The 13,337-nt window shown below is 39.1% G+C and overlaps 1 protein-coding gene across 5 annotated transcripts in view; it reads right to left on the bottom strand.

Moving 5' to 3' along the window:
* Positions 1-13,337, bottom strand: part of TRMT11 (tRNA methyltransferase 11) — a 30,377-nt gene that overhangs the window by 13,103 nt on the left and 3,937 nt on the right. The window contains exons 3-10 of one of the 5 annotated variants that reach the window (XM_074896264.1): positions 12,781-12,854; positions 9,118-9,199; positions 8,931-9,023; positions 7,591-7,725; positions 7,091-7,093; positions 5,779-5,935; positions 1,612-1,692; positions 772-936 (exon numbers count right to left, since the gene is read on the bottom strand). In XM_074896264.1, coding sequence (XP_074752365.1) covers positions 772-936; positions 1,612-1,692; positions 5,779-5,935; positions 7,091-7,093; positions 7,591-7,725; positions 8,931-9,023; positions 9,118-9,199; positions 12,781-12,854 — 790 coding nt within the window. Of the gene's footprint in view, positions 1-771; positions 937-1,611; positions 1,693-5,778; positions 5,936-7,090; positions 7,094-7,590; positions 7,726-8,930; positions 9,024-9,117; positions 9,200-12,173; positions 12,303-12,773; positions 12,888-13,337 lie in introns of those variants that run through there. The other 4 variants (XM_074896266.1, XM_074896263.1, XM_074896265.1 and 1 more) reach the window with 4 other exon arrangements.

Genomic DNA, 13,337 nt, shown 5'->3' with positions numbered 1-13,337 from the left:
TGGAAATTGTCACAAGTCATATTATTAGTATATGCTGTCTTACTGACAAACAGGACAAATAAAAATTAGCAGGCAACCCACAAACGAAAGTCACACTCCCTGTTCCTAATTAATATGAATGTGTCATCGTAAGAGCCAGCACTACAGATCAAAAATTGCTGTATCAAGGTCTTTTTATTTATTCCCTTAGCCTCTACTCCCTCTCGGGCACGACAAATGGTGTTAAACACATAGGTTTCTAAAAAAAAGCAGAAGATCCTTTTAAACCACTAGTACTTCTAGTAGTTAAGTGTATCAGAAACGCATTTAAAATTTCTCTTTGGAAGCATTCCAGTAAGCACTTAACAGAAGTCCCCAGAAGTCCATCAGAGCTGCATGGCAGACTCCAGTGTGCTGCAGATGAAGTCCTAACAGCAGCACGAACCATTCTGATGAGAAGTCTCTGTGCATCAATAAAGTCATGCCTTTACTGAATGAGACTTCTTCAAAGGATGATTTTCAGCTATATTGATTTCTACTGGCAAACATAATAGTCTCTCCATGGAAGAAAGGATTATCATCATCTTTTTTACACATTTATAACTATCCTTAAAAGAAATGCAGAGATGTCAAATACAGATCCAATTTCCACAGTGCTGCTCTCAATGGTCATCTTTTGTAATATGTAAACGGCTGATCTGAGAACTCAAGACATTAAATCAATGTACATAGACACAAGCAATAATCTTTTAGTCATTGTTATTAGGCAACAAAAAGCATTAACAAACTTACGATCTGTAATGATTGCATCAAACAGCATCCCTTTTCGCCATATTGGTCTTGAAGAATCAGAAACTAGTGCATCAAGGTAGTATTTCTCTAAACCATACTGTCGGAGATTAGCTCTGATGTTTTCATCTGGCCCTCTCCATTTCTGGTTTTTTCTGCTTGCCTTGCCTGGGTTGGGAGTCGGGGGCATGGGACGGAAAAAAAAAAAGCACACTCAACAACAAACTGTTTTATAGGAAAAGCTTTCATATACTCTATCACTTATTTTAAAGGAAAATAATTAAATGTCATATACAAAACTAGAGTTTATATCCTGCCTTATTCTACTCACTTCACAAGTATTTGCAATAAACTTCACAAGTAGCATGAAATATGAAAATACATGAGAAAAGTTCTGCTGCACCACCTGCATAGGGTGTCACAGAACACATTTATAAAAACGTTCATTTGTAAGATGTTCTCACTATCCCTCAGTCATAATCCTGTCCAGTAAATCAGATATAATTTGCACTGCAGTTTTTCAGAGAAGAAAGAATGGGATTAGGTTTCCTGGGTTAGGTTACAAGAAGCTTCAACATCACAGGCTAAGAAAGCATACAGCTGTTATAATTATTATTTTGAACTTTCTTTTGGTTTTCATTATTCCTTTAATAAATATTTCCTACTTAAAAAATAAGATAACAGCTTAGCTAGGATATGTGTAAATTGGTCAATAAAACCAAGCATGACCAAATCCTGTGAAGATTAATATTGCTTTAAAATCCTCCAAGTATCCCCCATTACCATGGGTAGTCTTAAATTCCAGAGAGTTAGATTTCAGTGGCTTAGAAAAACATAACATACCTAATCCATGGATTGTGTTGTAATCTATATCAGTACCACACACATATGCTCCAAAGTGTGCCGAGGAGATTAGAAGGCCACCTATAAAGGGAAGAAAAGGAAAAAAGCATAAATTGCTGTCATAAATGTTATCTGTGTTAGGATTTTTTGCTCAGGAACTTCAGGAGTTTACACCAGTAGCACACTAGACTCAAAGCTAGACCCAAGAAGAAAAAAAGAAAGAAAGAAAAAAAAAATTAAAACTACCAACCAGTTAGAATCACTACACAACTATAATCAGAGATAACAACATTAAATCCCTTGCTGCTATACCTGATCTTCCCTATCTTGCTATGCCCTAAGTCACTCCTTGTTTCTGGAGACTGTTCTTAGGAGTTTGTTTATGGTTTTCTGTATTTCAAGATAATAAGATCCTTTAATCATTTTATGAACCAAAACTTTTAATTCTACTTTGCAAGCAGCAGAATTTCAAATTGTTGGCAAACAATTTGAAAACATCACCACCAAACAAATAACAATTCTACCATGTCTGTTCTCAGTCTCCTTAACCGTGTCTAAAATCAATCTTGTTGTATAATGTGGCCATTCTCTGAGTAAGAAGTAATGGTCAAGAACCTTGTAATTATAAGTATCTTCAGTGTAAACAGCAATATAAAAAAGTTTCTGTAATTGTTTTGTAGTGTGAAACCTATATACAGATGCATTTTTTTCTGTATGCTGCCTGTTTTGTCAGTACATTTATTAGCATGCTAATCCTGCAATAAAACGAATTTTTTTTAATCACTACTGTTGTGATCTGCTTTCCTAATTAAAAAAAAAAAAACAACCACAACTCTACCAAAAAGGCATGTGTGATTTCCCTTTGAAAGTGGGCAATGGTCAAATACCCCACAGAAGAGAGCAAATGACATTATCTCTTTAACATCTTTCAAATGAAAAAGAGGACCGACGGCAGAAGATTACCAAAGGCTGTGTTACTGAGTTGTTAGTAAGGAGGTATGTAGCTAAGAGAATGGTTTAAAACAGAACAGCGACTGAGAACAAGGCTGTGAACCCCACACTACTGATGTCAACTGCTTACGGATACAAACAGTCCTGCTAAAATAAAGGGGACAATTGCTGCAGGATGAAGAGTTGACCAGCACAGGGAACAATACGCAAGTTGGCTGTGTGGGTGACACCAGCTCTCCATTCACTGGCAGCACAGAGAGGAGCATCTCAGGAGGCTGCACTGCCCTGTGCCACCCACTCAGCACCAACAAATCCCTAACATGCCCTGCGTGCACAGGTTAAAGATCTCATCTCAGGGCACTAGAAAACTCCTGCATCATATGCTAATGAACTCTACCAAAACTGAAGGTGAGGGAGAAAGAAAAGGAAAAAAAAAAATTCCTCTGCTTTTTCTTGTGAAATGGATCAGGGAAAAACAAGGTTACTCACCCCAGAGGAGTCACCCATTTCCCTTCTTGGCTGCAATCCCTCAGAACAGATGGGCAGTACCTCCAGAGGGTCAACACAAATTTAGCTAGCCCTGACCCCAAGTATGGCATACCACCCAGTCCTATAAAAAAAGTAAGAAGAAAGTACTTTGCCCATCTAAGAAAGTTTTTAATCACAGAGAAAAAGAAGTTAGGAAAACATGAACTTACAGCTTTTAATAAATCTCAGCTGGTACTAGCTCAATTGTGTTCACACAGAAGGTGCATGAATACTTAAATATTCTAATATGGCCAGCCCTTTGACCTACTGTATCAAACAGATGCACACAAAGAGTTAATCAGAGAATTACTGTGTCCCCTGATGGCTATTAGCAGAATGATGATGGCACAGAACTTCATGCTTTCCTATCGTATACTATTTCCCCCATCTCTTCAGCACAGATGAGGGTCTGCATACAACTATCTTCCAGTATGTCAAAGAAAAAATTCATTTGCAGTTATGCAGTATCACAAATTGGTAAAGGGAAAGTGGGGACAAACATCTTCCAAAGGTACACACAATAAGCTTACTGAGATAACCAGAACAGATGGTCTATGAGGAAGTATTCAGGTAAAAGACTTATTTTTTCAGAAACCTCCAGGCTTCCTTTTGCCCAACACTGAGGAAAGAATATCTAAATAGTTTATGGAAGTTACATCTTACAACTCAAAACCAATCCTGGCCATTCCAATTCTGCTTTACAGAAAAGGGGGATCAAGTCTCCTAAACCAGCCTGGTCTAAAGCACTTTTCATTCCAAGGACAAATTCCAATTGTCGACTCTTGCAGTCGTGTGGAAGACTTATGATTTGGCTAATCCAGCAAAACCAATTTGTTTCCAAGAAGGAAGCACCATTTTGCAAGGCCGTTCTAATGTGGTACTAGTCACCTTTTCAGGAAAAAAAACAAGCCAGGTATTAAAATTGCACCAATAAAGGAATCTGAACCGCAGTTTCTTCCAAGTGCTCCTCAAATCCTGAACGTAAATTCTTTTCCAGACTCATCAGCTCAAACCCAGTGCATCACTCTCAATTCTGAGCTACGTCCCCAAAATTCCAGTGGCAGGGCACTGTTACACTGACAATCTTGAAAATCCTCTAACAGACCTCAAGAGACTATTGAAATTCCTGGGCTTTACTCACCAAAAGTAGGTGCAAAAGCCACTGTTTAGTTGTTTAGTCATAAATACACTTTACTGACAAACAGTGTGCCACCCAGCATTTCCAGTGTCCTTATGTACCTTTAATCTCCAGCCTGTATATTACAGCTGTCTAGTGAAATAAAACCACAAAAATTGCAATTCAAATTATTAGGTGATTTGGGGAAAATTTTGTATATGTTACACTTCTGAACTGAAATAAGACTTAACATTTATCTTGAATTTCCATAGCTTCACCACTTCTATGTGATTTTTCTTCCTCTACCCTTCCTTTTTTTCTTTTCTCCAACTTTCACTACCAAGAGAATGAATGCTCTGAGAGATTTTTTTGTGATTTAGGTTTAGTAGATTTTTGTAAAAAGACACAAAACCATAAACACCAAAATGAAACAAACTGCTTAGAGATGATGTAGAGGAATTTCCTCAGCCTTTCAAAGAGTACTATCCGTCTGCAAGGAACACAAGCACAAGGAGGAGGAGGAAATATCATAAGACATTATTATGCACACAAAAAATCAGGTCATACATGAAAAAAAAAATAAGACAAAAACATACAGTTCATTGAAGCCTTGTTTCTGAAAATATTATTTCCCTGGTCTGTTTTCTATTGTACAGAGAAGCCACATGCTGATAAGAATCTGTCTGACTAGCAACCCTTTAGCGTTGTCTTCTCTCACCCTAACCTCTCTGCAGTGAAAACTCTTCATCCTCCCATAATGTAATTATTTTTAATTATATCCATCTCATGCATGGTCTTCTTGATCAAAGTCTACCAAAATCCAGGTCAGAAACAGCCTTTGTTATGCTTTTGAAGAAACTAGTATAGGTAGCTTAACACAATATACTCTTGTATGATTAAATGGTACAAGCTGACACAGTAGCTCTTCTATTTCACCTACAAAACAGCTGAGTTTCCCTTAGGTAAGAAGTACTTCCATGCCACACACAGTAATATGTGGAACAAAAGCTCCCCCTCCTGGCTTAACTAAGAAAAGTTCAACTGGGGGTGAACACGTGATGTGAACAGTATTACTCTAAAGACAAGACATGACGGTACAAGGAACTGATCACTATTGGATGCTATGACTTAAAGTCTTGCTATGTCATGTTATATAGCCATAAGTGCCCTTAGCATGCCTCTAAATAGCCACCTCCAAAAATGCTGCTTCTTGTATCATTCTGAAAGCAGCTGCAGGGAGTGCTCTAGCCAAATTTCAGTTCTTAGTCACTTTGGATCTTAAGCAGTCCATGACAAACATGAACTGATGTTTAAGTCACATTACATAAAATAATACAGTGAAGGTAAGATTTATAAACAGTTTATATTACACTTCTGACATCTTCTGAAGTTGGTCTCCTTCCCTCAAAATCCCTTTCAAGTTAACAAGACATTTTATAATCACCATTTTGCTTTTCATATCATCTCAAATGTAAGTCAAGCACCAGAAGCCATTGTGCAAGGCAAAAGTGTGGTGCAAGCAGTAACACAATCTCTCAGTTTTTCCTGCCAGTAGAAAAAAAGAAAAATACCTGTTCCAACAAATGGATCGTATACAACATCATTGGGTTTTACTCTCCCATGGTTTGCCATAATGAAAGACAGGCAGGCATCCATGCTTGTATTTCCAATAAAGTGCCTCTTTTTTACACTGTAGGACTCTATCAGTTCTCTTTGGCCATCTGCAATCTGTTGAAACATTTAAAATCACTGTCAGGTCTTAGATACAAGATATAAGCAGACAGGCTAACATACTTGTACAAACAGGTAACTCTTCATTTCATAACACATCACCTTGCTTTCTGCCATCTGAAAATATGACTGACTTCTTTGCAAGCAACAGATAACTTGGCTCAACACCTAAATAAATTCTTCAACACAGAGGTCAAAACTACACAAACTATTTAGAGGGAAAATTCTTGTGAAGAAATAACAATTAGAGCGACTTTGCTATTATTCTAGTTATCAGAAAAACACTTCCTGGCAATTCAGAGTTAAAAGTATTTCAAAATTATGAATAGCAGAAATACATGTTAACATGTGCGTGCACATACACACACACATGCTTAAGGTCACACAGAACTTCTACCTTCACTGGCATTTCTGTCACACTCAAAATATAAATTTAGGATAGCAATGACCGATCAGAATTTACTGGAAAAACAAACAAAACCCAAATGCTACCACGTTTACATCAGACTTCCAAAACATGATGAAGAGGACCAAAGCAGTCTGGAAGAAAACATGCTCAAAAGCTCTTCCAACACTATCCCCCAGCTCCAGTCAACATCAGTCTTACTGGGTAAACAAAATACACCTGCCTAAATTTTAGGTTGGTTTACTCATTTTTAAACATTTCAGGAATCCAGCACAGATGGGACAACAGCTGCAGTGTTTTGCAGTATTGCCACAACCCAGGTTGCTTTCACATTAATCGCAGGCATGGAGAATATTCAGAGGTGCTAACGGAACACTTGGATCTCCAACCTCTCTGTACACAAGTTCTTGACCATAGCTGTACAACCTCAGCAGGGATTCTCCCTCCTTCCAGCTGCCCTTGACCCAGGACACTGCAAGCACATATTCCCATCAGAGGCTGGTGTCATTCTGGAAAAATGTCCTTTGGGGAGTCACTTTTTCCTCACAAAAAATAAAAGACCAGATCAGATTTCCTCAGGATATCCTACAACACAGCAGGTTTGGAGTGCATATACCCAACAAGAAAGAAAGTTTGTAGTAAAGACCTCAGATGAGAAGCTCCACATAGTTTTTGAACATGGTTCATATTGCGTAGCACTGCACTGTCATTGTCCCCTTGGGAGGGCATCTGCCGGTGGGCTGGACCTGCTGATGTCCAATACCTCAGGGATCAGTCTGGCCCTTTCTGTGGAGGTGCCCGTCATGATCACTTGAAGCACTTACACAATGCTCCAGTGGGGCTGGTGCAACTCAGCAGGGCCACAAACCATCTATACCTCCTGTAAATCTTTCTTCGTGTTTGAAACAAGCTGCTGGTGCTTCTAGCTCCATCTGGGCCCACAGTAATAATACACCACCATAGCTGTGCAGTCTTACTGCTCTCTTGTTCCCTTAACAGAGAGCAAGGTAAGGTGTGATCCCAGATACAACTTTGGTATTTTCCACCTCTAAATTACTCAATTAATCTGCTTTTTCCTAGTCACAACAAGGATGTTAAGACTTGCATCAGTGTACTATGCACTGACAGATTCAGCCATAATTATATTGTCTGCTTCCATTAAAACTCAACACAATTTTTTACACTTAAATTGACACTTTCCTGAAAATACAAGCTCATAGCAACTGAAGTAAGCGTACTTACGCACCCATCTACCAAAATACAGATGAAGGGGGTCTTCTGGAACATTATTAGGATCCATTCCATAATCTTCCAAAATCCAGAATATGTGTTCTGGATTCTTTAAATTTACTTTCCCTTTGAATGGCAGAAATTCAAGGGCCTATACAATAAACAGAGCAAAAAATAATAGGGTCAAATTTTTAAAACGCACACCCCACAACAAAATAAAAAGAAAACAATAAACTATAATTCCACTTGTGAGAAATGATAGATTACCACTAAAAGTACATTCTCAATTTTTGCTGGATTTTTGAAATGCCTTTCCTGTGAATAAAGATAGCTCAAATGATTTAGGATTAGAAATCAGAAACCATAACATTTTTTATTAACTGAACAGAACCCACAGAATCACAGAATGGTTTGGGTTGGAAGGGACCTTAAAGATCACCTAGTTCCAACCCCCCTGCCATGGGCAGGGATACCTTCCACTAGACCAGGTTGCTCAAAGCCCCATCCAACCTGGCCTTGAACACTTCCAAGTAGAGAAATCCACAACTTGTCTGGGAAGACTTTAGAGGAAATGAACTGTGCACATTAATTATGCAATTTTCAAGTTATAAAAACAACACTTATGATGAACAATGGGATTTAAAATTTCAGTGATGCACAGCTACACCAATTTACATATTCAGCATTACTTCATGTACACAAAAACTTAAAAAAGAGGAAAGGATAGCTGCTATTAATACAGATAATTTCAGTCTCTGTAAATGAAGTAAACAGGATAAATAGCTGCTAAAAACAGAATGTGGAAAAGCAAAAATTAACAGTAAGATAGCAAAATTTCCTAATTAAAATACTGATACAGTTAGGAGGAGAGCACAAGTGCAGACAAGAGCATAAGGACAGAACAGGAAATCAGCACACAATCCACAACTTGCAGCTGAAGTCACTGGGCTGGCTTGTTCCACAGTCTGCAACAATAAATGCCTAATACGGAAATCGAATAACAGATTTCCTAAAAATCTAACACTTAACTCTAGCCATCTGAATCTTATAGTTTTGAGCAATAAGCTTAAGTTTCCCCAGCACACTGGTACAAAATTGGCACTGATATTTGGTTTGTCTTTGTATATGCCTTACATGGTCTGTTTAGAAAAAAAAAAAAAAAAGTCACAAATTCTGAGGAGAATGTTAATTCAGACACAAAGATCTCATTTAGAGATAAGACATGAGCTGTAGACTGCTTTAGGATCTTCAGGAAACCCAAACTTAAATAGACTCTAGACAACACTGATAGCATGGAATAAGAACAAGGTGAATAGATTAAATTAAATGTCAAAGTTTTCTTAAACAGATACTTACATCTATCTTTTTTATTTTCTGTGCTTGGGTCAGTGTTTTATTAAATGTATGAATATGTACTTTGTAAGTAGAGTCTGACTGTAGATATGGAAGCTGAAAAAAAGGTAAAGACACTTTCATTAGTACATCTGCAGTGCTGTTCATTGGGATTAAGAAACCATATTATCCAGATTCTTTATATGCATACCATCTTGTCCATTGGATAGTCATTCAAAGATGTATAGAGTTCCCCTGCAGACCTTCCATGACCCCACAGTTCAAATACAGACCTGAAAGTATAAAGTTTTTAGAGTGCAGTCATACAGGGGAAAAAAAACAAAAACCTTGCAGATACTCCTTTTAAACTTCTTGACCAATGCGTTTAGGCTTAGTTTTATGAAGTACTTAAGTGCATTATTTAACTCTTAGCACATGCTTAAGTTTTGTTGTAAAGGGACACCAGTTTAGGAATTAAAAAAACGTGTATTTCAGTGATGCTTTTTTGTTTGGTAACATATACTAAAAGGTAAATTTCAGTCTTAGTACCCCTGAATATCACCAGACCTTTTTCTGGCACACAGTGATACTAGCGAATGGGACAAAATTTACTTGCACCTATCTATTTGATGGGGTAGACAAAGGCTAGAAAAGGTCAAGAACAGACTTTTGAAGTGTTATGCTACCTTGGAGTAAAACAAATCATGAAACCGTAACATCTTATATATGATGACATCATAAGATGTGGTTATGATATCTGTTATTTTCAGATGTTTAAAGACTATGCTGTCTTACACTTTTTTTGTTTTGTTTCCATATTGCTGGCTGTAAGAAAAGCATTGCCTTGGAAGATAACTGATGCTGCTGTAATGAAGGCACACCACCACATCAGAGACCTTTCCCCCAACATTCAAATATCCAAAGAGTAGACTTTCTGTACAAAAGAAAGAAATCTTTTTAGTACAGGAGTCCTAGTATCACTGCATATAGTGTCTGTCACTGCATGTAATGAATTCACAACACACCATAAACACAGCCTTTAGGGATTAGTAGTGCCATGTAGTACCTCTTCAAAGATGATTCCTGAAAGAAAATCTTCAAAATGTTCAAAGGTTTAGCTCACTAAAGCAATAATAAAAGGGAACTACATTTTATTAAGTGACAATAGCAGATACCAAGGCCCAGTGGTAAGCCATTTTGTTGAAGTAGTCCTTTCTTGAATAAATGATTTAAGGCTACATTTCTAACCTGCAAAAAAAAAGGCATTTTTCACAGTGTCTAATTTTTTCCTAAAGCAGCTGTTTCTATACACTGTGTCAGTCTGACCTCAGTGCCAGGGAAGGTCATGGAGTAGGTCATCTCGGGTGCCATTAAAGTCATATAATGGACAACCAGACGATCAAGCCCAGTCAGCATGGGTTTATGAAAGGCAGGTCCTGCTTGACAAACCTGATCTTCTATGACAGGGAGACCTGCTCATTGGATGAGGGAAAGCCTGTGGACGTTGTCTACCTTGAATTTAGTAAGGCCTTTGACACCGTTTCCCACATCATTCTACTGGTGAAACTGGCTGCGCGTGGCTTGGATGGTCACACACTTCACTGGGTAAAAAAATGTCTGGATGGCCGGGCCCAACGAGTTGTGGTGAATGGAGTTAAATCTGGTTGGTGGCTGGTTATGAGCGGTGTCCCCCAGAGCTCGGTTCTGGGGCCACTCTTGTTTAACATCTTTATTGATGATCTAGACAAGGGGATCGAGTGCACCCTCAGTCAGTTTGCAGATGACACCCACTTGGGTGGGAGTGTTGATCTGCTCGAGGGCAGGGAGGCTCTGCAGGGAGACCTGGACAGGCTGGAGCCATGGGCTGAGGCCAACTGGAGGAGTTACCATAAGGCCAAATGTCAGGGGCTGCCCTTGGGCCACAACAACCCCCAGCAGCGCTACAGGCTTGGGGAGGAGTGGCTGGAGAGCTGCCAGTCAGAGAGGGACCTGGGGGTGCTGATTGACAGCCGGCTGAACAGGAGCCAGCAGTGTGCCCAGGGGGCCAAGAAGGCCAATGGCATCCTGGCTTGTGTCAGCAATAGCGTGGCCAGCAGGGACAGGGAAGGGATCTCACCCCTGTACTCGGCACTGGTGAGGCTGCACCTCGATTCCTGTGTTCAGTTTTGGGCCCCTCACTCCAAAAAGGACATTGAATGACTCGAGCGTGTCCAGAGAAGGGCAACGGAGCTGGTGCAGGGTCTGGAGCACAGGTCGTACGGGGAGCGGCTGAGGGAACTGGGGGTGTTTAGTCTGGAGAAGAGGAGGCTGAGGGGAGACCTCATCGCCCTCTACAGCTACCTGAAAGGAGGGTGCAGAGAGCTGGGCATGAGTCTAATGAAGTAACAAGCGATAGGACAAGAGGGAACGGACTCAAGTTGCGCCAGGGAAGTTTTAGACTAGATATTAGGAAGCATTTCTTTACAGAAGGGGTTGTTGGGCATTGGAATAGGCTGCCCAGGGAGGTGGTAGAGTCCCCAGCCCTGGAGGTGTTTAAGAGTAGGGCTGACAGAGCACTGAGGGATATGATGTAGTTGGGAACTGTCAGTGTTAGGTTAATGGTTGGACTGGATGATCTTCAAGGTATTTTTCAACCTAGACAATTCTGTGTTTCTGTGTGAATTTAAACTGTATTTCTAGATGGAGCAATGGAAATGCTGACAGCATAGGCTGTACTAGAGAGAACCAAATATTCACATTTGAATTTTATTCAATTGTTGAAGCTCCAGAAATAATACCTTCAGGCCCACTTCTTACTTTCACACTTACATAGGTATTAAAAAAAAAAACCAAAACACTGGGGAGACTTTATTTAGATAAATTATGCTTCAGAGTTTTTAATATTCATTATCATTGCAATGGAGATGCTCCAGCAATCTTACTCTAAAACTAACATATCTCCCCACAACCAGTAGCAGACCAGGAAAAACAGTGGGCCAGTTATGCTTTCTACATAAAATAAGCATACATTAGTTGAAAGAATATGGCATATGGAACATCTGCAAGCTGTTTTGTCATGTTTTATCTCCTTAGTTGTCTACAGCTGCTTGAAGCACAGTACAGTTTATCCCCATTGGAAACATACTTATCATAAGGACAATTCTGTATACATGGGGTTTCTTTAGGCAAGAGCACACAGCCCAAGTTACTGTAGGTAAAACTGAATACCTGACACAAGAAGCACTCAAGAGGAACCATGCAACACTCTGCAGAGGTGTCCAAACTAACCTTGAACAGGACAGCACAGACAAGAGCCATTGTCAGAGAGCCATACCACAGCTAAGCTGCTTCTCATCCTGAATCGTATCTCTGGGGTATCTCTCAAGCATCACTGGAAAGTATGTTATTCAGGCACATCTAAATAGGACCAAAAAACCATTGGAATAATCACTCTGGTATATTCCTGTGCTCCTGAATTTTGTAGGACCTCTGCTGCATTGGTCTGAGGGTGACACAAAAAATCACTACTCTTCCCTTCCAAACTTGATTTTCAGCTTTTATGTATTATCTTTTTATCTTTTAATTCCATACACATTTTAAAACAAGTGACCAAATAAACATTATGCAAGATGACTAAAAAAAAAAATCAGTGACACTCCAAGACAAGCACTGGCTCTGCAGTGAAGAATGCAGTCTCAAGACCCTGTGTTGATTGCACACTAAGTAAAGAGGATGAGCACGCTACATAATCAGTCCTACAGGCTCCAGTAACACCTCCCCAAGTCTAAGGTAATCAGAGACTGTTTATTTTAAGACTCCACACAAAATTAGTATTTGCCACAATATAGCAGAACAATTTTCCACCATGTTATTATTTACATTTTTCACCTCTTACTTTGCACATACTGTCCGTTTCATTAGTCCTCTTGCCATCTCTTCTGAAGGAATATTGAGAATCCAAAATGGAGACTGAAATAAAGAGAAGATAAGTGATGCAAATACCTAGCTGGAGGAAGTCACATGAATTATATAAATACACAATTCTGTTCTATAAAAACAGAACAGGCATATTAAAGATTAAAAAAAAAATAATCTGTTAACTGTACAGAGAATATGAGGATAAAACATTCAATCTGAGGTAAATCTGTATACTCAGCTTGAATGTCTGAGAAATTTTATTAGGTATTTCGTTTTCCCACCATATCTTTGACCTGGTAAATTATTATTACTTGTTTATGCTTCTCTAGATTAATCACTCTCTAAAGACTCAAAACATCTCATTACAACACAAGTAGTAACTAAAACCCAGTAACATTCCCTGACTAAGCATTGGGACCAGAACTGTACAGCTTCCTAGTTTCACTCTTCCAGATACGCCGTCTTACCGATTTAGAAGCAAACACCAAATTTAAACTCCTGCTGAATGCTTTCACGTTTAGCTATTCTGAATAG

This window comes from Athene noctua, chromosome 1 (genome assembly GCF_965140245.1).
Source record: "Athene noctua chromosome 1, bAthNoc1.hap1.1, whole genome shotgun sequence".
In the NCBI taxonomy this organism is placed as follows: Eukaryota; Metazoa; Chordata; class Aves; order Strigiformes; family Strigidae; genus Athene; species Athene noctua.
This window is presented reverse-complemented; position numbering and strand designations above follow the sequence as displayed.